This window comes from Cucumis sativus, unplaced genomic scaffold (assembly GCF_000004075.3).
Source record: "Cucumis sativus cultivar 9930 unplaced genomic scaffold, Cucumber_9930_V3 scaffold91, whole genome shotgun sequence".
NCBI classification, from domain to species: Eukaryota; Viridiplantae; Streptophyta; class Magnoliopsida; order Cucurbitales; family Cucurbitaceae; genus Cucumis; species Cucumis sativus.
The window spans coordinates 58,483-83,005 of NW_022279580.1; the positions used below are offsets into that span (position 1 = coordinate 58,483).

At 32.2% G+C, this 24,523-nt stretch overlaps 2 protein-coding genes and 1 long non-coding RNA gene across 3 annotated transcripts; 2 read left to right on the forward strand and 1 right to left on the reverse strand.

The window, feature by feature from the left end:
- Nucleotides 1-4,690: 4,690 nt before the first annotated feature.
- LOC116406349 (calmodulin-binding protein 60 A-like) lies at nt 4,691-5,771 on the forward strand. Its single transcript, XM_031890066.1, has 3 exons — nt 4,691-4,934; nt 5,153-5,316; nt 5,396-5,771. Exons 1-3 carry the CDS (start codon nt 4,712-4,714, stop codon nt 5,468-5,470), a joined length of 462 nt encoding a protein of 153 aa, XP_031745926.1. The 5' UTR covers nt 4,691-4,711; the 3' UTR covers nt 5,471-5,771.
- Nucleotides 5,772-14,279: 8,508 nt separating this feature from the next.
- Nucleotides 14,280-15,421, reverse strand: LOC116406352. Its single transcript, XR_004219371.1, has 2 exons — nt 15,176-15,421; nt 14,280-14,550 (listed from the first exon to the last, which is right to left on the reverse strand). It is a non-coding gene; the product is annotated as an uncharacterized LOC116406352 (long non-coding RNA).
- Nucleotides 15,422-17,526: 2,105 nt separating this feature from the next.
- On the forward strand, nt 17,527-18,332 carry LOC116406358 (calmodulin-binding protein 60 A-like). Its single transcript, XM_031890072.1, has 3 exons — nt 17,527-17,761; nt 17,980-18,143; nt 18,223-18,332. The coding sequence occupies exons 1-3, from the start codon at nt 17,539-17,541 to the stop codon at nt 18,295-18,297; spliced, it is 462 nt and encodes a 153-aa protein (XP_031745932.1). The 5' UTR covers nt 17,527-17,538; the 3' UTR covers nt 18,298-18,332.
- The last annotated feature ends 6,191 nt before the right edge of the window (nt 18,333-24,523 follow it).

Below are 24,523 nucleotides of genomic sequence, written 5' to 3' on the forward strand. Positions count from 1 at the left end.
TCTCTCACCTTAACTTATTTAGTACCTCACTTCAATGCTATAAAAACTTCCTCTAATTAGCCATAAATTATTTGAACACATTATATATATACTACTGTAGGTAACACATGCTTAGACTTATTTGAATCTAGATTATGCACCTAATGGCTCCCAACCTTTGAATCTAGATTATACACCTAATGGTTCTCAACCTTTTATTGCATTTCTTATAATTGAGTACTCTTTCTACTTGTCTTTAATAGGATAGATTTGATATTGAAAAACAAAATATATGGGTCCAATACCTATATCCACCTTTTTTTTTTCAATGAATTCCTACCTAATCTTTGGATTTTTTTTATTTGCAAAATATGAAGGCCACGATTTTTCCTCTACGTTATTCATAGTTTTAATTATTATTATTGTGCAATATATATATAACAACAACTATTAGCTGCCTCAAATAAAAAGGTGAGAGTTTTTTGGACTTTACTTTAGGTACAGTGTGTGTGTCAATATGTTATGTAATATGACGTAATTAGAAAAGAATGGAAATGATATCTATAAAAACATGCATTTATGAGTTCAAAGTTCAATCTCTAGGATTTTTATCAGTTTGAGAATCATTTAAAAAGTTTTGTAATGTAAGAAATTATCGAACCTCAAAGAGAGAGGGAGATTTTGAAACAATCGAGGATTCCTGAACTTTAAAGGTGATGTAGCAATGAAGAAAATATCACACCAATTCAATTTATGTTTCCACTTGTAACGAAAGCTTGTCCAAACCCTTCCACATCCCCTTCTCTCTGTCATAGCTTTTTCTTCTCTTCAATCGAAAGTTGGAACAATTTCTGCATTTCCATCTTCATTCTCTCCATCAATGAATTGCTCACTTCATGCATCACCAACTGTAATTAATTTCACCAATTATTTTCAGATTCTTGTTATTAATTAAACACATAGAAACAAAGAGAAAGAAGATATTATAAACCTGAAAGAATCCCAATTTTTGCAGATTCCTGTTATTAATTAAACACATAGAAACAAAGAGAGAACAAATATTATAAACTTGAAAGAATTTCAATTTTTGCAAGCAGAGTGAAGGCTCGACAATTCGAAGTCCATTTTATCATCGGAGCGAAAGTTGAAGATGCAATCACAAAGATTTGGACACGAGGACCAGTGGCGGTGATGGATCGGGCGTCCTCCGGAGATGGCCTTCTTCGCATTTTGAGATGGCTTCTTCGTGTGAGTCCTTTTTGATTTGGGAAAAATATTGATTTGAGGAAACATCTTAATTAACCTTAATATTAATTTTCATGTATCTTCTATGAAATCAAATAACTGTAAAAAAAAGTATTATCCGAAATATTTTGCATTATCCCGCCAAAAATGCGTTTTTCACCTTTTGTGACAATTTTTTTTCCTCCCTAGATTTTGCGATATAAAAAATAATTGTCGTAGTAGAGAGTTTTTCTTGTAGTGAAGTTTCATTTCGATTGATATATAGGCGTGTAGGGTTTGAGATTTATTTTAGGGTTTTATTTTTTAAAAAGAAATTAGTGAACGAATATATAACAAAAATCAAACATAAAATGCATGCACGGATATGGATCATATAATAGGATAAAACAAACCCTAGTATTTTACATGTCATAACTTAATTTTGGAATTAGGTTATAGCGAAATTTTGGGGGTTGCGTGACACACCAATATTCGCATTTCTTTACGTTCATATAGTATCATACAACCTCTCTCGCTTGGTTCTCATCGGCAAAAAAGAAACAAATTAATATATTTAACAAAAGCAATGAATTTGGAAATTACTAAAAGTTAAATCAAGCTCAAAATATAAAAACTAAAAGTGCAACGTTTTAGAACTCCTAAGAATCAAATAGAAACCATATCTTCATTTGTTTTCATAAAGTACTAGAAACCGAGCGATAAGGAATATGAGACAACGTAAATTCGTTGGACTTAGAATCATAATAATATAGTTTCTGTGTTTTTGAGATGATAATATTGCAAACAAACTCACTTGGCGTACCAGTGTATCTCAACAAGCTGGTTGACAAACATAACATAATTCCTCGCTAAAAAATTTAGTATGTGATAATTTTTTTGTAAAAAATTAAAATATACTTTTTTTATTTGGTTAAAAAAATGGGAGTTATAAGATTAGGTGCAACCTTAGTTGCCCAAAACAAAATATATCGATACAACACACTTATTCAAATTAAGATTAACTTTTTGTTTATCAATTGTAAGGTAGACAGAGAGTAAATCATTAAAATCTTCATAAAGATAATTGGTGCCTTCGAAATATTTTCGAATTAATGAAATAAATTTTATTTGTGAGATTATTAACCATTAATCACTAATTCCACCGCAATCAGACACACTTAATCTACACTAAAACAAAAATTGTGACATAACATTCCATTCTCGCATAGCATAAAAAGAGAAACAATGATGTTTTTTATTGCTCATAATCAACTACATTCAAAAGCATGAATCTACATTTACATCAAAACAAAAAAATGTGTTAAAATATGAAATAATAGGCTTTTAAGCCAATGGTTTTATTATTCGTATATGGTATGTTTATCTTGAGAAGTCAATCAGTAATAGGAGTATAATAGAAGTCAAATACAACACATTTACATAAAAAATTAAGTACTCTTTATCAAAACCAAAATCGAATTGAGGATGAAACAGTATTCATGGCGATACTATCGAAAAACGACTGACTCACGATGACACACTGCCACACTTCCCTTGATCACCTCACATTTTTTTGACTAATTTAACTTCCTCTTATGGCTTAAAATGCCTTTCACGTTAAAGCCCTACCAATGTGGAAGATCTCATTTGTAGTTTACAAAATTGCCATTACACAAATTATATCTTTGACATTTTCAACCGATTTTTTTTAGTTGTAAATATAACAAATAGAAACACATACATATATAGACCTAGACCTAGTAATAGGAGTATACATTGTCATATTTACTTTTCATAATTTTACTATACGCTTAAATCAGTAAACCTGGAAGTGATCTCTATTGTAATTGTTTATTTATTTATTTTTCGATAGAACACGATCCTTTACTTAATTTGCCGAGTTATTATTCGACACCAAGAGTTTTATTAGTATAAAACACATGGCTCAACTGACATCTGATATGTGTTAGCGATCATGACGTTTATGACTTGAATCACTGCACCTGCAACATATTCTCTCCAATTACTAATTTAATATCAAATCAATTAGTATAAAATGAGATAGTTGATGTCACAATTAGTATAAAAAGATATTATATTCGATCAAGGACTCGTGACCTTAAATAGGCTTTATATTTTGGATTAAGTTGAAAATCACCCACATTGAAAATATAATTTTGTTAAAGAAATCAACAATGAATTATCGAATTACAAAAAACGTGTGGAGAAATCGACGTACATATCTATTTGTGGTTTACTAACAGTGTCATAGCTACATCTACGAGATAGAGAAGACACATGTTTTGGAGAAAATCTTTTCTTAGTACAAATTAAATTGTGCCTCTATACTTTGTTGTTCGTAGCACCACATGTAACAAATTCAAGGCATTTTATCAATTTGTATATCTTTCAATTACTTTACTTTCACAATCCAATTGATGTATGGTAGAAAAAGCTAGCTCATGTAGTTATGATCTAATATGATGATTAAGTTAGAAATTAAGTATCCTAGCCCTTTCAACGTTTGTTATTTTATATACATTTTTCATTTTATTATAACTAATAATTTTCACTCTTTTATAAAAAAACCTCCTCCTCCATAAAAATATAAAAATAAACTTATTAAAAGTTATTTTATTAAAATAAACTTATTGAAAATTTTCCTCCCTTCCCTTCTCGTTTTATCTCCCTCTTTCTCTCCACCAAACCTTCACATCGTTTTCTCCATCTCCATCGGCCGCGGCTCACAACTCTTCATCTCTCCACCGATTGTCGACATAATCCACGACTCTCCATCTCCACGACACTCTCTCCATTTTCGGATGGCCAACCACATAGACTCTAACCCACAACACTCCATCTCTACACCAGTTGTCAACCCACAACCATGACTCTCTATCTCCACCGACCACCGACCACCGACCGTCGACCTTCAACCCCCACAACTCTCCATCTCCGTGCAATTCTCTCCATTTTGGAGTTCTTTTGCTTGTTTACTTATTTGATCAATTAGTTATTTTGTTTTTCTCATTTTGAATTCACTACAAGAAATTTATGATTCAATGGCAAAGTTTTAGTGGCGCAAGTTATTTTTGTTAGTAAAAGTTCGTTTGTAAAGAAGCAAAAAAAAATGTCACAAAAAATTATTATTAGTGTCACATTTTTAATCCACGTCACTAAAAGAATTAGTAACACACATAAATAATGTAATTAAAATCTATATAGTTTTAGAAACAAACTTAAATGTTGCTGAAAAACTTCAAACTTTCACCCTTACTTTCAATTTCCCTAAACTTTTTTTAAAGAAATTGTTAAATATATATTCTCTTTGTATCTTCCCCTTTCTCTCCTCAAGAAAACTCTTCCCAAAACCCCTACCTTTTAAAAACTTTCTTTTATAAAAATACCTTTTCTTTTTTTAATTTCTCCCTCTTTTCCCCCTTCCCTAAAATTCCCCCCACTTTTCCAATCTCCCTTTCCCCCACCCACCCCCGATTTCATCTTAACCATGCCACTTAACCATGCCATTGTTGGGAATGATAAGATAATTCGCTTGGCAAATGGGTTTGTACAGCTTAATGATTTGAGCTTTAGTGACAATTCAAGTTGGACCAAAACTAAGAAGTTTAGATTGGGAGTGAAATTTGTGGATGACGAAATCAAAACTAAGTTTCCAAGAATTGAGGGAGCTATCTCCGAACCTTTTAGAGTGATGGATCAGCGTGGTGAAGGTATGCCTTTTTTTTTTCTCAAATGCAAAGTTCTTTTTAAGTGAAAATATCATTCTCTGGAGATCCCTTTTTGAGACTTATTTTATATTTTTATATATATCTTAGTCCTTCCAATGGCCGTATTTCATTCAGATTCCCTTTAGTCCTTATATTTTTAGATCAAAGTTGGTGAATATATTCAAACCTTTTTTTGTTTTCTGTTTATTATGATGCATAAGGGTACAAGAAACACCACCCTCCAAGTAGGGGAGATAAAATCTGGCGATTAGAAGGAATTGCCAAAAATGGTGCATATCTCCAACGCTTGTCCTCCAACGAAATAAAAAATGTGGATGATTTTTTGAAGACTTATAAACAAAAGGGTTCTACTTACCTGAAACAGGTATACGTATGACAAAAGATAATAATAATTCGAAGTTGTTAATTTCACATAACCATTTTATGCAGTTTTGTATATGCAGCTACTTGGTGAGAAAGTCTCTATCGGCGAACAGAAGAAGAAGAGAGGAAAAGGAGGGTGGGCGGCGGCTGGGTAGAAAAGAAAAGAAAACTGAAAGAAGGAGCAGAGGGGGGTTTGCGCGCGGGAGGAAGAAGGAAGGAAAAAAAAAATTCTTTTCTTTTCTTTTTTCTATTTACCTTTTCTCTTATTTAATATAATAACTAATAATAATAATAATAATAAATATATAGTATTATTATTATTATAACATTTCTAATCCCCTTTCTCCCTTAACTTCTTTTCTAAAAAAAAAAAATCTTCAAATTAAAATGCAATTTAATTTAAAAGTAAGATACCTTAGAGTTCGGGGTGTTATAATAATACTAAATTATTGGTCATTTTTTGTTGTGTAACTATTGGTTGGAGAGTTTATTTTGTTGATGAATATGTTTTATTGAAATGAATGTACGTAATGAAAAAAACAGAAAATGGAACATTTTGTATATTAAATATATTAATAAATGCTATACATGATGTTAAATATATGTCAAGTATACTATCGTACTTAAATCACATATACAATTTTACTTTGACGGATAAATAGCGTCAAGTATACTATCTTACTTGACGAGTAAATAGTATCAAGTATATTATCTTACTTGACATGTAAATAGTGTCAAGCATATGATCTTACTTGACATGTAAATAATATCAAGAATACGATCCTACTTGACGTGCAAAAGTCGTCAAGTATAGGACTCTACTTGACACGTAAAAGGTGTCATGTATATAACCTCACTTGACACGAAAAGGTGTCATGTATATAACCTCACTTGACACGTAAAAGGTGTCATGTATATAACCTCACTTGACACATAATAAGCGTCAAGTGTGATAGATTACTTGACGTTAATACAATGTCAAGTAAATGTATACTTGACGATTTTCTAGTGTATAGTAATGTGACTATACTTAGCAGTCCATTACTTGACGCTTTTAAAAACGTCAAGTAAGCCAATTTTGGTAGTAGTGATTTCAAATTGAGAATATAAATTTTCAAATTGATAATAAATATAAACACTATGTGATCATGACGTGGTCGCGAGACTAACTTCAGAATTTGCAGTTTCAAGAAGTTATCTAAAGAGATACAAATTTAAGCTTTTACCTTAGTTTATTTACAATTTTCCCTAATTGTTTTCCATTTTCAAAATTCTATATATTTCTTGTCTTTTATTTACACTTAAGACCTAAATGTTTTGCTTATTGAATTTTTTTCTTTGATGGTTTTTGTGATATATTGATGGTTCTTTGTAGGAAAAACATCACCCTCGTAGTTTTACTTTTATAGGAATGGTTCCTTAGATTCTTGTCAACATGTTTATGTATGCTTCCTTGATAGTGACTTCTAGATTCTTCCTTTGTAGTTAGCTCAACATGAAGGGATTTCTTCAAAACAATTACTAGCTAGATGCAACTAGAGTGGCTAAAAGCTGAGATTCTCGAGATACTTTTAGCTACTGTAGTTGTCAATCTAGCTGGAACAAAGGATTTGGATATATTGATCTTCAAAACTAATTTCCTTCAGGTTTTTTATTGTTTATTTGTCATGAGATTATTGGTGTTCTATTTTTCAATGTTTGTCTGTTTTGTAGGTTTAATCATGATCTAAGGTCAGTTGCCAATATTATACAAACTTCACATATATGGTTCATATGTTTAATTGATCTTAAGCAAAATATTATTTTCTTTTTTCTTTATTTCTTGGTGACAGGTGTTTGCTATCATTTGTGATTGTGTATTCTACCATGGTGGTGACTCCTGAAGAATATCTTTCGTTTGACTCCATAGTAAGTAACTATAATTTTGCTGGCACATCATGCCAAATATTTTCATTCATGCATCCTATCTTCTTTATGATTTTTAGGTTGAATTATAACATTTGTATAACGTGAAACAATTTATCTTGTAGGATCTAGCTAAACATGAAAAAGTTTGGGGATATTGCATTCCGGGACAAGGATTATAAAAATGGTCATAATTGAGTACTACTCAAAGGTGCTTTCTACGCTCTTAACTTCATAGCTTTGATATATTGTTACAATATGGATAACATAACGACTAATTCTCAAAGTCGTTGAAATTCAGGATTTTGTTTTTTGTTCATGTCAATGCATGGTTAACATTATGACCATTTTTGAAACTGCATCTAATATCAATGATGTCAGTTCCTTCTGGTAACTTCAACCCAACTAGTATCACAATGTAAAATTGGGTTTTTTACCTCCCACTTGTTCTTCCTGTGAAATCATGCTCATAAAAGTTACTCATTTGTTTACTTTCTCAGGGGTATCGCTATAAAAAGAAGATTTTTCAGAAGGTAAGCACTTTGTTTGCCTTTGGGCCTGTATAATCGATGATGATGTTTTCGATTGTAGTATTGCCCATTAAAAGTCACATAGATAAAAGTCACGATTACAACTTAAAACATGGGTAGAGTTGTCAAATGAACTATAATCACTAGAAGAAAATTTGTCTACTATGACAGTTATATATCTCACAAAATGAATGGGAAAATAAAAAACTATCACAAAATAGAAAATTTCGCGTCTTTGGCGGGAAAAGACGGAATTTTTTGAAAAACACTTTTCGCGACAGTTATTTAATGTCATAGAATGTTACCATTAAAAAATTTATTATTTTATATTTAAAAAATTAAAATTACATATTTGTATTTTTAAAAAAACACAATTTCCCCTTCTAATTTTTTCCCAAAATTTTTTCCCAATTTCTTCCTCCCATCCGCGCTCGTTCTCCCCTAAATTACCCCCATTCCTTCCGTCCGCGTTTCTCCCTATTCCGGTCATCTTAAGTCCGTCACCACCACTGCCCCCTCCTGCCCGTCTGTCCAAATCTCCTCCTCCTCGCCACCACTACCCCCGTCTTCTCCAAACCTCTGCAACCAACCTAAAGCTTCAAATTGTGGACGTCGGTCGTCACCCCTTAGCCAGTAAGCTTCTCTTCCTTATCTCTTTCTCTCCCAATTTCAGTCATTAATCGTTGAATTTTCATTATATGACCTTAATTCGTTCTTGCAACTACATGAGATTATTTTGTGAGTTTGAGTTATGCCTAATTTCTGTTTTCTAATTGTTGATTTCTCTTGAATTTTAATTTCTGGCAGTGTACTGTGTTACAATCTAAAATTTGTCTAATTACTTGTACAATGTAAAACAAACTACTTATACAAACCTACCCTAATCAGCTAACTAAAGACAAACTATTGTTATAATTAATTGTCAACTAATTCCCTTCATCATTCATCATGTTTGTAAAGGAAATTGTCCTTCAATTGAGTGTAAAACTTGAAATAACAAAGGTTTTATGCTAATTGGGGGTTGTTGAACCCAGTCCAGAAGTTTCCTTCAAGATGGTTCCATCACTAAGCTGGTAATGAGACAACCTTTTAAATTAATGTAACAAATTCCATTAGTTTTCATCATGCCATTCGAGTGGTTCGTTTAATAGCGACCAAAGTCTTTAAAACTGTCAAAGTCGACAAAATCCAATAGGGGAGGTCTAAATTGACTCAAGTCTTAAGAGAATGTTTCATGGTATTTGAGTGTTAATAGGTGGATTTGTTTCTCTAAATCTTAAGTATAATGTTTCTTTCTCAATGATTGTTTACGAGGAACATTTGATTTTGGGCATTTCTTTTCATATAGCACATTTTTGTTATAAATTCAAAAGTTTGATCTTTCATTAGAAGGAGAAAAATCAGCATCATATTTAGATAAGAATTTGATGAACTCTGATATATAGATGTGAGAAATTATGGGTGGATTGAAATGCGGAACAATACCGCTCATGTATTTGGTTTTGAAATTTAGAGGATCATTGGAGTTATGAAGTATTCTTTAGTATACTTTTAAGACTAAGCTAAAATCCAGCTATTAGGACTAAGTTTGATGTTGACTACAATAATTTCTTCGTATATATAGTTACGATATTTTCTTTAGTATATATAATTTTGATGTTGATTATCTATTTTGGAAAATATACTTTTGTGTGTCTATGTGTGACGCTTTTTCCTACCACAATCGTTTCCAATACAGCTAGAAAATTCCTAAATGGTATGAAATAAATTATTAAGTACTTTGAGGATTATCTACCGTTCTGAAACTTTGAGTTTTAAAAGTTGTTGCCCATAATCTCTTTTGTAATCAGGTTTATTTCGAGGCCAACTTAGACCTCTAAACAATGGACAAGTCATGAATGACCCAAAATAGGATGTCAAGAGAATATGATTTAGGAGTCGAAAGGTTCATTAAATTTGGGTTGAGTCATGCCAAAGGTCTTAATTCAATTAGATGTTCATGTTTGAATTGCGGCAATCGTTTACTTAAGGATGTCTCAAAAGTTCGGTATCATTTGTATGCCAATAGAATTGATAAGAGTTACAAGGTATGGTTCTAGCATGGTGAAGAATTGAACTCAGATAAACGTTACCAACACGATGGAAAATACAGTGGATGAAACTGATGAAAATGACGATTTATTTATACAATTAATATGGTTCAATCTGTTCAAGAACAATCTTGTAATGCATCAAATACCTTCGACACTATGTTTGATGACGTGAAGAAACCCTTATACCCAGGATGTAAGAAATTCACAAAGTTATCAGCCCTCGTGAGATTGTATAACCTGAAGGTTAGGTATGGTTGAACTAACACTAGCTTCTCTGAATTGTTGTCCATAATAAGTGATCTATTACCTGATAACAATGAAATTCCATGTTCTTTGTACGAAGCGAAGAAAACACTTGGTGCCCTAGGACTGAGTTACCAAAAAATTGATGCATGCCCTAATGATTGTTGCTTGTACAGAAAAGAATATGAAAAGATGACCAAGTGCCCTAAGTGTGGTTTGTCAAGGTGAAATATCGCTAAGAACTCAAAAAAGGAAAAAGTGGTGTGGTTGCTAAGCAGATGTCGTACTTTCCAATAATTCCAAGATTTATAAGAATGTTCAAGAGATCTGAAAATGCTAAGAACTTGCGTTGGCATGCGATAGATAGACAAGTTGATGGTATTTTGAGACACCCGGCTGACACTCCATCATGGAGGTTGATAGACCACATGTGGCCAACCTTTGGGTTAGAACCGAGAAATCTCCGTTTGGGTTTGTTTACTGATAGAATTAACCCATTTGGAGATATGTTGACGATGTACATTTGTTGGCCCATCATCACTACAATATACAACCTTCCACCATGGTTGTGTATGAGAAGAAAACAATTGATGTTGACAATGTTAATATCAGGTCCAAAGCAACCGGGATACGATATCAATACGTACTTAGCACCTTTAATTGATGACCTACAAATGTTGTGGACAGATGGAGTTCGTTGTTTCGATGCATATAAGGAAGAATATTTCACACTGCGGGCTGTCTTATTGTGGACCATCAACGATTTTTCAGCATACGGTAATCTATGCGGTTTTAGTGTGAAAGGATATAAGGCTTGTCCAATATGTGGAGAGGAGACTACTTCAATAAGATTGCAACATGGAAAAAGAATGTCATACATGGGACACATGAAGTATTTGCCAAGACATCATCCATACAGATTACAAAAAAAAAAAAAAATTAATGGGAAGCAAGAGCATGAAATTCCTCCACAACCCTCGTCGAGGGAGGCCATGTACCTTAAGATGAAAGACATGATATTTTCATGTGGGAAGAAGTGTGGGAAGATCATGCATAATGAAGGTGACAATGACTATTGGAAAAGAAGACCTGATTTTTTTCAACTACCATATTGGAAACACTTGCATGTTCGACACTGTTTAGACATAATGCATATTGAAAAAAATGTATGCATGAACATAGTGGGCACCTTACTTGATATACCAGGAAAAAGTAAGGATGAGATGAATACTAGACTTGACTTGGTTGAAATGAAAATTAGACAAGAATTGGCACCAATGTTTACTGGTAATAGAACTTATATCCCTGCGGCATGTTATACACTGTCAAAAGAAGAGAATTATCGGTTTTGCAAGACTTTGTCAGAAATTAAAGTTCCAGAAGGTTATTCAGCAAATATTAGTAGTCGTGTCTCTTTGGATGACTTAAAACTGACCGGCCTTAAGTCGCACGACTGTCATGTTTTAATGCAACAACTGCTTCCAATTGCAATACGTTCAGTCCTACCGAAGAATGTGAGGTACACTAAAAACCCACAAACTGTCGTCTCCCCGTTGAAGTCGAAACCGACCGAACGCCCAAACTCCATCTGCAAGGTTGCCGACTGTTCATGTCGTCTGATCTCTTCTCCTCGTTCCGTACTGCCGCGAGTCATCCCGAATTGTCGTGACCCTCTGTCGTCGTTCGTCCCAATTCGTGAAGTCGCCGGATCGGTTCTACAGCTTGTGTGATTTTTTTATTCGTACACCGCTGCAACTTTTACCTTGTCGTGTGTTGCCAAAATTGTTGTTGGTAAGGATGAATTGGGGATTTAATTTTTTTCTTGGCTATTGATAAATTATATTGTTGGATCTAATTGCTTGGAGAAACACTTCATCCTTAAGGTACTAATTGAGGTTAGTGAGCGGATACTTGGGTTGTAATAGGTTGAGTTGGATTTGTCTCCCCATTTGAGGTGGTAAGTGACAACTCACTTTTGGTTGAGTTGGATAGATTATTTGAAGATGCTAACCTTCTATTTATTTATGTTTAGGATTTGATTATTGGAATTAGTTTGATCAAGGATTTTGCATAAAATCAAGGTAAGGGTTCCTACTATTGGACTCAACGATGAAATTGAGATGTATTTTCTGCATGGACCCCGCTAAACTGGGATGGACTGACTGATATGAAAATCTTATATTTAATTGCCTGTCTAGCTGTATGAAATTTTGTTGAACTGAAATGAACTGATTGATACATATACTTGGTTGGTTATGACGATTGAATTGATTAAGTTATGGTTTGTTGGTTGTTATGTTAGGGCATAGGTAATGTCCTATAATTGATGAACTAAATTGAATTGACTGAAGTAAGAAGAGCGATGCTTGGGTGTAAATTTATTCATTGAGGAATCGTTATAATAATGTTGACTAGGTGTTGGATTGCATAAATTGACTGTAAACGTGTTGAACTCAGAGAATTAAATAGTGGTAACTTGAACTGCAAGAATTTGATTGATTGATTAAAAATGTTAGATTGTGACTGAGGGGACATTGTTAACTTTATCTATAGGGTAGTGTACCTTGCAGGTGTCCTACGGGATCACCACCTGTTGTGCATTCTTCGGAAGCACTAGACTGATATGTGTTTTTTTACAGAACACTAGACTGATATGTACGTCCCTCGAGGCGTTAGACTGATTATGTGTATCCTACGGGATCACAAGACTGTGACTGTGCAAGGTACCCCGATAGGAAGTTAACAGTTTATTTTTCCCTAACGGGACCAATAGTTGGTCTCTTACTGAGTATGTTTATACTCACCCTTTTATGTTTAACTTTTCGGGCAAAGGTAACAAAGGTGGCAAACCGACGAGTGGCCGGAAGGAAGCGTGATCGCCATAGGGGACATTTTAAATTCGCTTCCGCTTGATGATTTATGTTTTTGTTTTGTTTTCGTACTTGAGACTGTGTAGAAAATTTGAGGTTTAACTGTATCCAAAAATCAGAAAATCATAAGCTTTTTTTTCTTGAAAGTTTTGGTTATTTTAAACAGGGCCCAAACACAAATTTTGTTTTCTTGAGTTTTTAAATTTAATTGAATTTGGTACTTTGTGTAAACTCAAGTCTTTGTGTTAATTTAACGACTTTGACTTAGTTAGAAAAGTTGGGTCGTTACAGTTGGTATTAGAGCCTAAGTTTTAGGTTCTATAGACTTAGAACCTAAGTCAGTGTTTTGTGTCCCTATGGCTAATGCGACTCTTCGCCTCTCGTCAGGTATGCTTTATGCTTATATGTATGGTTTATTTGCATGACTTTGCCTAAGTTAAACTAGACTGTATGATGTACCTTATGATTAAGACTATTAAAAGAGAGTTGTTGGTGGATAATAGGAATTATGCCGCCAAAGAAAGGTGTTCGTAGAGGAGGTCGTGGAGGCGGGGTAGAGGAGCAGTTCGTAATCAACCTGTTGAGGGTCAAGCTGAACAGTAAATTCCTACTGCACCAGTGACTCACACCGAGTTGGCTGCACTATTTACTCACATGGAGCCTTTTCACGGAGCTTATGACTGCTATAGCTTAGAACCAGCAGGCACCAGTAGTTCCGCCTACACCAGTAGTTCCATTTGCACCTGTGGTTCCCCCTGTACCAGCAGCTCCACCTGCACCAGCAGCCCCTCCTGCACAGGGATTGGTTGCACAACAGCCACAGATACTACCGAACCAGCTTTCTGCCGAGGCGAAACACTTGAGAGACTTTAGGAAATATGACCCTCAGACGTTTGATGGGTCACTAGAGGATCCCAACAAAGCTGAGTTGTGGTTGTCCTCTGTGGACACCATATTTAATTACATGAGGTGTTTAGAGGAGCATAGGGTTCAATGTGCTGCTTTTCTTCTGAGGGATAGGTTTAACTGATCTTAGGCGTGTAGGTTTCGAGAATTATTTTATGGTTTTATTTTCAAAAGAGAAATTAGTGAACGAATATATAACAAAAATCAAACATAAAATGCATGCATGGATATTGATCATATAATACGATAAACCAAACCCTAGCATTTTACACTATTAGGTACAAACTTTTGAATTAACGAAATAAAATTTATTTGTGAGATTATTAACCATTAATCACTAATTCCACCGCAAACAGACACACTTAATCTACACTAAAACAAAAATTGTGACAAAACATTTTATTCTCGAATAGCATAAAGAGAGAAACAATGATGTTTTTTATTGCTCATGATCAACTACATTCAAAAGCATGAATCTACATTTACATTAAAACAAAAAATGTGTTTAAAAATGAAATAATAGGCTTTTAAGCCAATGGTTTTCTTATTCGTATATGGTATTTTTATCTTGAAAAGTCAATCACGGTTCTTTTCTCCTCTCACCATACTTCATATTCCTTTTGTTAGCATCACTACTTCATGCAAGTTTGATAACATCCTTTATAACAACTCTCTGATTTTTCCAGGTCTGCCAATTTCATAAAGAAAAAAAGAACAATTAAAAGAAGGATAATCAGCCATTAAACTAGAGAAAATTATTAAAGTAAGCGACCAAATTTTAGTATACTAAACTCTCAATGATTGTGAGTTTTGATCTAGATAAGAAGTTTGTATATGAATACTACTCTAATTGAATGTTAGTCATGACTAGGATAACCTCTAATGACATTTCATGCTCAATGCATGTAAGCAAACAATGTCTTTCCCAACGAATTATCCTCATTATGAAAATGTTTGCCAACACTACTATTAGTGCGTAAAATACAAAAGAAATATCAAAATTAACACCAATAAACCTAAAATCTCTTTTTTTTTATATAAAAAAGAAAGGATAGTGTCAATCAGAGAGTCGAGCAGAATATCTCAACTAGAATGTGACATTCATAGATATGGTCAAAACAACTATGTGAAAGGGGCAATATTATAGAAGCTAATAAAAGAAAAAAACCAGAGCAAAGATCTCTCAGAATAGCATTTAGATTGAGACATCAGAAACCAAAAAAAACTTAAAGGATTAAAATAGGTATATTAACTTGGTCCAACAATGTAAAAGAATAAAATAGGTACTCCAAGAGTACTAGAAATTAACTCACTCGGGTTTTGCAGGGTGGAAATTTGGCTGCAGAGAGAAGCGGCACAACCAAGGTTGCAAAATTGACGAGCAGCATCCTCGGGGTTGGCATTCGTAGCGGAATTCGTAATGGTTGATGTGGATCCTCCACCACATAAGCTAAGGAAAATCAAGCAAATTACAAATGATTTCATTTTTTCTCAATTTAAATTTCTTCTTTATGTTTTTTCTTCTTTTTGTTATGGTTCAAATGTATATATGGTTAAGCGCTTGATTTTATAGAAAATAAGATTGAGTAAAATTAACTATAGAGAGAAAAATAAAATTAAGTACTCTTCGTCAAAACCACAAATAGAATTGAGGATGAAACAATATTCATGGCGATACTATCGAAAAACGAATGACTCACGATGACACACTGCCACGCTTCCCTTGATCACCTCACATTCTTTTGACTAATTTAACTTCCTCTTATGGCTTAAAATGTCTTTCACGTTAAAGCCCTACCAATGTGGAAGATCTCATTTGTAGTTTACAAAATTGCCATTACACAAATTATATCTTTGACATTTTCAACCGATTTTTTTTAGTTGTAAATATAACAAATAGAAACACATACATATATAGACCTAGACCTAGTAATAGAAGTATACATTGTTATATTTACTTTTCATAATTTTACTATACGCTTAAATCAATAAACCTGGAAGTGATCTCTATTGTAATTGTTTATTTATTTATTTTTTGATAGAACATGATCCTTTACTTAATTTGCCGAGTTATTATTCGACACCAAGGGTTTCATTAGTATAAAACACATGGCTCAACTGACATCTGATATGTGTTAGCGATCATGACGTTTATGACTTGAATCACTGCACCTTCAACATATTCTCTCCAATTACTAATTTAATATCAAATCAATTAGTATAAAATGAGAAAGTTGATGTCACAATTAGTATAAAAAGATATTATATTCGATCAAGGACTCGTGACCTTAAATAGGCTTTATATTTTGGATTAAGTTGAAAATCACCCACATTGAAAATATAATTTTGTTAAAGAAATCAACAATGAATTATCGAATTACAAAAAACGTGTGGAGAAATCGACGTACATATCTATTTGTGGTTTACTAACAGTGTCATAGCTACATCTACGAGATAGAGAAGACACATGTTTTGGAGAAAATCTTTTCTTAGTACAAATTAAATTGTGCCTCTATACTTTGTTGTTCGTAGCACCACATGTAACAAATTCAAGGCATTTTATCAATTTGTATATGTTTCAATTACTTTACTTTCACAATCCAATTGATGTATGGTAGAAAAAGCTAGCTCATGTAGTTATGATCTAATATGATGATTAAGTTAGAAATTAAGTATCCTAGCCCTTTCAACGTTTGTTATTTTATATACATTTTTCATTTTATTATAACTAATAATTTTCACTCTTTTATAAAAAAACCTCCTCCTCCATAAAAATATAAAAATAAACTTATTAAAAGTTATTTTATTAAAATAAACTTATTGAAAATTTTCCTCCCTTCCCTTCTCGTTTTATCTCCCTCTTTCTCTCCACCAAACCTTCACATCGTTTTCTCCATCTCCATCGGCCGCGGCTCACAACTCTTCATCTCTCCACCGATTGTCGACATAATCCACGACTCTCCATCTCCACGACACTCTCTCCATTTTCGGATGGCCAACCACATAGACTCTAACCCACAACACTCCATCTCTACACCAGTTGTCAACCCACAACCATGACTCTCTATCTCCACCGACCACCGACCACCGACCGTCGACCTTCAACCCCCACAACTCTCCATCTCCGTGCAATTCTCTCCATTTTGGAGTTCTTTTGCTTGTTTACTTATTTGATCAATTAGTTATTTTGTTTTTCTCATTTTGAATTCACTACAAGAAATTTATGATTCAATGGCAAAGTTTTAGTGGCGCAAGTTATTTTTGTTAGTAAAAGTTCGTTTGTAAAGAAGCAAAAAAAAATGTCACAAAAAATTATTATTAGTGTCACATTTTTAATCCACGTCACTAAAAGAATTAGTAACACACATAAATAATGTAATTAAAATCTATATAGTTTTAGAAACAAACTTAAATGTTGCTGAAAAACTTCAAACTTTCACCCTTACTTTCAATTTCCCTAAACTTTTTTTAAAGAAATTGTTAAATATATATTCTCTTTGTATCTTCCCCTTTCTCTCCTCAAGAAAACTCTTCCCAAAACCCCTACCTTTTAAAAACTTTCTTTTATAAAAATACCTTTTCTTTTTTTAATTTCTCCCTCTTTTCCCCCTTCCCTAAAATTCCCCCACTTTTCCAATCTCCCTTTCCCCCCACCCACCCCGATTTCATCTTAACCATGCCACTTAACCATGCCATTGTTGGGAATGATAAGATAATTCGCTTGGCAAATGGGTTTGTACAGCTTAATGATTTGAGCTTTAGTGACAATTCAAGTTGGACCAAAACTAAGAAGTTTAGATTGGGAGTGAAATTTGTGGATGACGAAATCAAAACTAAGTTTCCAAGAATTGAGGGAGCTATCTCCGAACCTTTTAGAGTGATGGATCAGCGTGGTGAAGGTATGCCTTTTTTTTTTCTCAAATGCAAAGTTCTTTTTAAGTGAAAATATCATTCTCTGGAGATCCCTTTTTGAGACTTATTTTATATTTTTATATATATCTTAGTCCTTCCAATGGCCGTATTTCATTCAGATTCCCTTTAGTCCTTATATTTTTAGATCAAAGTTGGTGAATATATTCAAACCTTTTTTTGTTTTCTGTTTATTATGATGCATAAGGGTACAAGAAACACCACCCTCCAAGTAGGGGAGATAAAATCTGGCGATTAGAAGGAATTGCCAAAAATGGTGCATATCTCCAACGCTTGTCCTCCAACGAAATAAAAAATGTGGATGATTTTTTGAAGACTTATAAACAAAAGGGTTCTACTTACCTGAAACAGGTATACGTATGACAAAAGATAATAATAATTCGAAGTTGTTAATTTCACATAACCATTTTATGCAGTTTTGTATATGCAGCTACTTGGTGAGAAAGTCTCTATCGGCGAACAGAAGAAGAAGAGAGGAAAAGGAGGGTGGGCGGCGGCTGGGTAGAAAAGAAAAGAAAACTGAAAGAAGGAGCAGAGGGGGTTTGCGCGCGGGAGGAAGAAGGAAGGAAAAAAAAAATTCTTTTCTTTTCTTTTTTCTATTTACCTTTTCTCTTATTTAATATAATAACTAATAATAATAATAATAATAAATATATAGTATTATTATTATTATAACATTTCTAATCCCCTTTCTCCCTTAACTTCTTTTCTAAAAAAAAAAAATCTTCAAATTAAAATGCAATTTAATTTAAAAGTAAGATACCTTAGAGTTCGGGGTGTTATAATAATACTAAATTATTGGTCATTTTTTGTTGTGTAACTATTGGTTGGAGAGTTTATTTTGTTGATGAATATGTTTTATTGAAATGAATGTACGTAATGAAAAAAACAGAAAATGGAACATTTTGTATATTAAATATATTAATAAATGCTATACATGATGTTAAATATATGTCAAGTATACTATCGTACTTAAATCACATATACAATTTTACTTTGACGGATAAATAGCGTCAAGTATACTATCTTACTTGACGAGTAAATAGTATCAAGTATATTATCTTACTTGACATGTAAATAGTGTCAAGCATATGATCTTACTTGACATGTAAATAATATCAAGAATACGATCCTACTTGACGTGCAAAACTCGTCAAGTATAGGACTCTACTTGACACGTAAAAGGTGTCATGTATATAACCTCACTTGACACGTAAAAGGTGTCATGTATGTCGTCACGTGCCCGAGACGACGCGGAGCGACCGACGTCCTCAAAAGAGCTAGTTTTAAAATAAAATAGGAGTCGCCACCAATCTTTTTTACGGCGTGATTGGACACCGAAATAAAATAAACAATTTAAAAAAAAATGGTCTGCGAAAAAATTGAGTAGCGTCCGGGAGTCATTTGTGTGTGGGGAAGGTATTAGCACCCCACGACACCCATTTAAATAAACGGTGGCCAAAGTTCAAATCTTGAATTGAAAATATTTTTTAAAATTTATTTTTAAACCAATGTCTTATTTCACCCCTTATTACTCCAATATTTGAAGCAATGATCTCATAAAATAAGTGGAATAATATTCCATTAATTAAGACTACGAAAGTTTCTCACCTTAAGAAAATGAAAAATTATTACAATTTTTCAAAATCTATCATAGGCTAGTCTTTGAATAAAGGATTTTTTTTTTAAAACATTGATTAAATTCATTTTTTCTTGGGATCAAATTTCGGACTTCCAAAGATATTGATCCCTCACCTCAAGAATCTAGAAATAACGGACTTCCAGGAAGTTCTAGATTCCATCGTAGGATTTTTTTTAAGGAAAACGGTATAAGTTTTTAGAAAAGATTGGTTTAGGAAATCTTATGAAATCATATGTTAAATTTTGAAGGTTTTGAAAAAAACATAAAACATTTATAGCATTAGAGACAAATTTGCTAAATGATTGTTTTTTTTAAAAAAAAAAGTCTTTTATTTAAAACATAAAGAATTTTAAATTGGAAGGATTTCAAAACATTAAAAAAATTAAATACAAAGAGTTACATTTAAGTGCATATAACAATAATTATGATATAGCAATGTGAATGGTAAAAGAAAGGAAACATAATAGCAATAAAAAAAATAAGGAAAGAAACGGAAAAAAAATAATGAACAAAGAAAGAAATAATAAGAATAAGAATAAGTAGAAGAAGAAAAACAAGTAAAAAGAAGAAGAACCCTAATAATAATATAATATAATAATAAATGGTGATGATAATAATAATAATGATAAAATTTTCTCTTTGTTCTTTATCTCTATATTTTAGAGAAAAAAATAAAGATTAAGAGTTGAGATTAAAAAGGGTAATAAAATACGGATAAATAAAAAGAGCACATTTGTCTAATGTCATTTTCTCTCTCCCTATTTTTTTTAGAGAGAAGAAAAAGACTAAAGATTTTTTTTTTAAAATGATGATAAAAGAAAAAAAAATAGTACAAAAATACTAAAATTTTCCTACATTTTCTTTTCTTTCTCTTTCTCTTTTAACAAGAGAAGAAAAGAAAAATAAGAATTCGAATTCCAAAGAAATTACTTGTTGTATGAGGTGCGGATCATTGGGATTAAATCCCTACCAAATGCAACATCCAATTAAGTTTAGTTAACAATGAGGTTTAATTTGCTTAAGATAAAATTTAAAAAAATATAGAGACAATAGGGTAATGAAAAGAATAACAGAAACGCACCTTTTACACAGTTTTTTTTTTTTTTTTTTTTTTTTTTTTTTTTTTTTTGCAGAGATTCCCTCTAAAAACTTTTTCTAAGCACTCTTTTTAAAAAGATTTCTCTAAGAAACTTTCTCCAAAGAATTTTTGTAAGAAATTCTCCTCTAAAGAATTCTTTGTTTAAGAAACTTCTCTCCTCTAAACCCGGAGTGTACCACAAATTAGGAAAAAATAATAAAAATAAAATCGAAATTTAATATTATATTAATAAAACAAATTTTCATTTTCCTAAAATAAATTAAATGAGATATTTTGAGATTTTGTAAAAAATAAATTAATACATCAAATGAATATTAAAATACCGTTATTTAAAATTGATTTTATTTTTTCCTAAAATGATTTTAGTAAGTCAAAATTGATATTATAAGATTTTATTTAAAACAAATTCATTTCTTTTTTTTCTAAAATAGAACAAATATGATATTAAAAGATTTAAAAAAAAATAAATTGATTTAATTTTGTTTCTTAAAATGATAAAAATGAAATATTATAAGATATTATGTATTATTATTTTTTTTTACCTTTTTTTAAAGTAAATAAATAATTTAGCAATTATTACTAATATTAGTATTAAAAAAAGATATATATGTGTAGGATAAAAATAGGTGGCTACAGTATGCCCCCCTTCGTGCATCCTTGTAGAATTAGAAGGTGGACGAAGGTGTAGCCATTGACTCATCAAACTAAGATATTTTATATAAATTATCAACGTTAAGGACCATGGATAAGACAAGCATCTCATAAATAAGCTGGAGGCCAGAGATAAAACGAATGCCACCACAACAACACGGTGTCAATGGCCAAGGATAAAACAAGCACCTCATGACAAAAGAATAAATAAGCTGGAGACCAGGGATAAAACAAGCGTCACCGCAGCAATACGGTGTTAAGGGCCAGGGATAAAACAAGCGCCTCATGACAAAAGAATAAATAAGCTAGAGGTAGAGATAAAACGAACGCCACCACAGCAACATGGTGTCAAGGGCCAGGGATAAAACAAGCAGCTCATGACGAAAGAATAAATAAGCTGGAGACCAGGGATAAAACAAGTGTCACCACAGCAATACGGTGTCAAGGGCCAGGGATAAAACAAGCGCCTCATGACAAAAGAATAAATAAAATGGAGGCGAGAGATGAAACAAGCACCACTATAACAACATGGTGTCAAGGGCCAGGGATGAAACAAGCACCTCATGACAAGAATAAATAAACTGGAGACCAGGGATAAAACAAGCGTCATCACAACTAAAATCAAATTGATAAATGTCATTAAAAAATGCTTGTATGCATGTATATGCTTACTAAGACATGGTTATTTTAATAGTTTTCTTTTCTTTTCAAACATTCTCTAGATTCTTTTCAAAAAAGAAAACGAGTCATACAAAATAGGTGGTTTACTTTTCCACAAAAATTGATAACTAGGCATCATAATCTTGAGTTGTAACCTAGCTGCTAATTTGCCTTGAAAATCTTTGTGGAGTGATTATTTACCAAATAAAACATCATTTTTAGTCATTGAGACCGATGGTAATAAGTAGATCAATAAAAGGTAGCGATCATGTAACTTAGATCTTGATCTTAAAGTCCTTCCTTAAGCTTCAAACTCTTCATAAATGATGAACTTTAAAGGCTCTTATAGTCTCTAAAGCGAGGGAATCTTCTTTGAGATTATCTCTCTCTTGCAAATAATGATGACAAGCGTCTTGTGCTTTGCAACGCAGTCTTACTTAGATGGATGATACTTGGTCTTCAACAAAGAAAGCCAGTTTCGCCTTATATATTAAATAAGGGAGACCGTCCCCAAATGATCTTTGATAAAAATAGGAAAACTCCTACTAATCCATTTTATGAACAACGACGATGATTATCAGATATCTTGCAACATACTCATTTCAAGATTTTGGCTTACTAGCTCAACAACCCTCTTGTTCTCTATTTCAACATCTTGAGGCACAACATATTTTAGCTCTTCTCTTCATGATGAAAAATTGAAACCAAACCTCCCTGTTGATTTCATTTCTGAAGTCTTCATTGATATCATTTTCTTTTCACGACGACCAAAAATTAAGTATCTTAGCCTTTCAACGTTTGTTATTTTGTATACATTTTTCATTTTATTATAACTAATAATTTTCACTCTTTTATATGGTTGCGTTATAAACAATAAAAAAATATTTTAGTATTTTAATATTTTATTGTTTTTATACTTCATTTTTCAACAATTTTAATATTTCAGATTAGAAAGAATGACGAAAAAAAAGTTTATTAAGAGTTAAGATAATGGACAAAAGAAATAAAATTATATTTAAAAGAAAACTACGAATTGAAAACCACAAAAGTTTTTTTTTTGGTGTAGACACCCAAAACTTTACAATTAATTATATTTAAAAAAATCAAAATAGTTTAATTTTTTTTAACAAATTGAATCTCAAATTTCAGTACGACATAATCTATTTTACTTGACACTAGTTAGTTTTACAAAAAAAAATGTCAAGTATTGAGCATTTTAAAAAAAACCGTCAAGTATAGTTTCAAAAAAGTGGAATTTTTTGAAGTATTTTACATTAACTTTTACTTGACGTTTTTTTCGCATCAAGTACAAGAGAGATTTGATTTGACGTTTTATTCGCGTTAAGTAGTATAACAAAATTTTACTTCACGCAAACAAAACGTTAAGCATAGTTTGACGAAAGCAAAATTTTCATGAAATTTTTTGAATTATTTTACGTTAGCTTTTATTTGACGTTTTTTTCCACATCAAGTATAGTGTAGAATTTACTTGACGGTGTTTTAGTATCAAGTATAATGCAACTTTTACTTGACATTTTTTCAGGTCAAGTATAGTTAATATTTACTTGAATCAGAAACACCTTTTTATTTTGTCAAGCATAAAAATATAAAATTTTTTATTTCCCTCTTTTCAACAATTAAAATTATTAAAATAAACTTATTGAAAATTTTCCTTCCTTCCCTTCGCGTTTCATCTCCCTCTTTCTCTCCACCAAACCTTCACGTAGTTTTCTCCATCTCCATCTCCACCGGCCACCGGGTCACATATATTTCTTGTCTTTTATTTACACTTAAGACCTAAATGTTTTGCTTATTGAAATTTTTTCTTTGATGGTTTATGTGATATATTGATGGTTCTTTGTAGGAAAAACATCCCTCATAGTTTTTCTTTTATAGAAATGGTTCCTTAGATTCTTGTCAACATGTTTATGTATGCTTCCTTGATAGTGACTTCTAGATTCTTCCTTTGTAGTTAGCTCAACATGAAGGGACTTCTTCAAAACAATTACTAGCTAAATTGGCAACTAAGTGGCTAAAAGCTGAGATTCTCGAGATACTTTTAGCCACTGTAGTTGTCAATCTAGCTGGAACAAAGGATTTGGATATTGATCTTCAAAACTAATTTCACTTCAGGTTTTTTATTGTTTATTTTTGTCATGAGATTATTGGTGTTCTATTTTTCAATGTTTGTTTGTTTTGTAGGTTTAATCATGATCTAAGGTCAGTTACCAATATTATACAAACTTCACATATATGGTTCATGTTTAACTGATCATAGGCGTGTAGGTTTCGAGAATTTTTTAGTGGTTTTATTTTCTAAAGAGAAATTAATGAACGAATATATAACAAAAATCCAACATAAAATGCATGCATGGATATTGATCATATAATAGGATAAACCAAACCCTAGCATTTTACACCATTAGGTACAAACTTTTGAATTACATGCCATAACTTAATTTTGGAATTATGGTATAGCCAAATTTTGGGGTTGCGTGACACACCAATATTTGACATTTCTTTATGTTCATATAGTACCATAAAGTCAATCCCAAAATGACTCTTCCTCTCTTCGTTCTTCATTAATTCATGTCGCTTTTTTAGCATCTTTGAAAGCTTGAGTTCATACAACCTCTCTCACTTGGTTCTCATCAGCAAAAAAGAAAAAAGTGAATATAT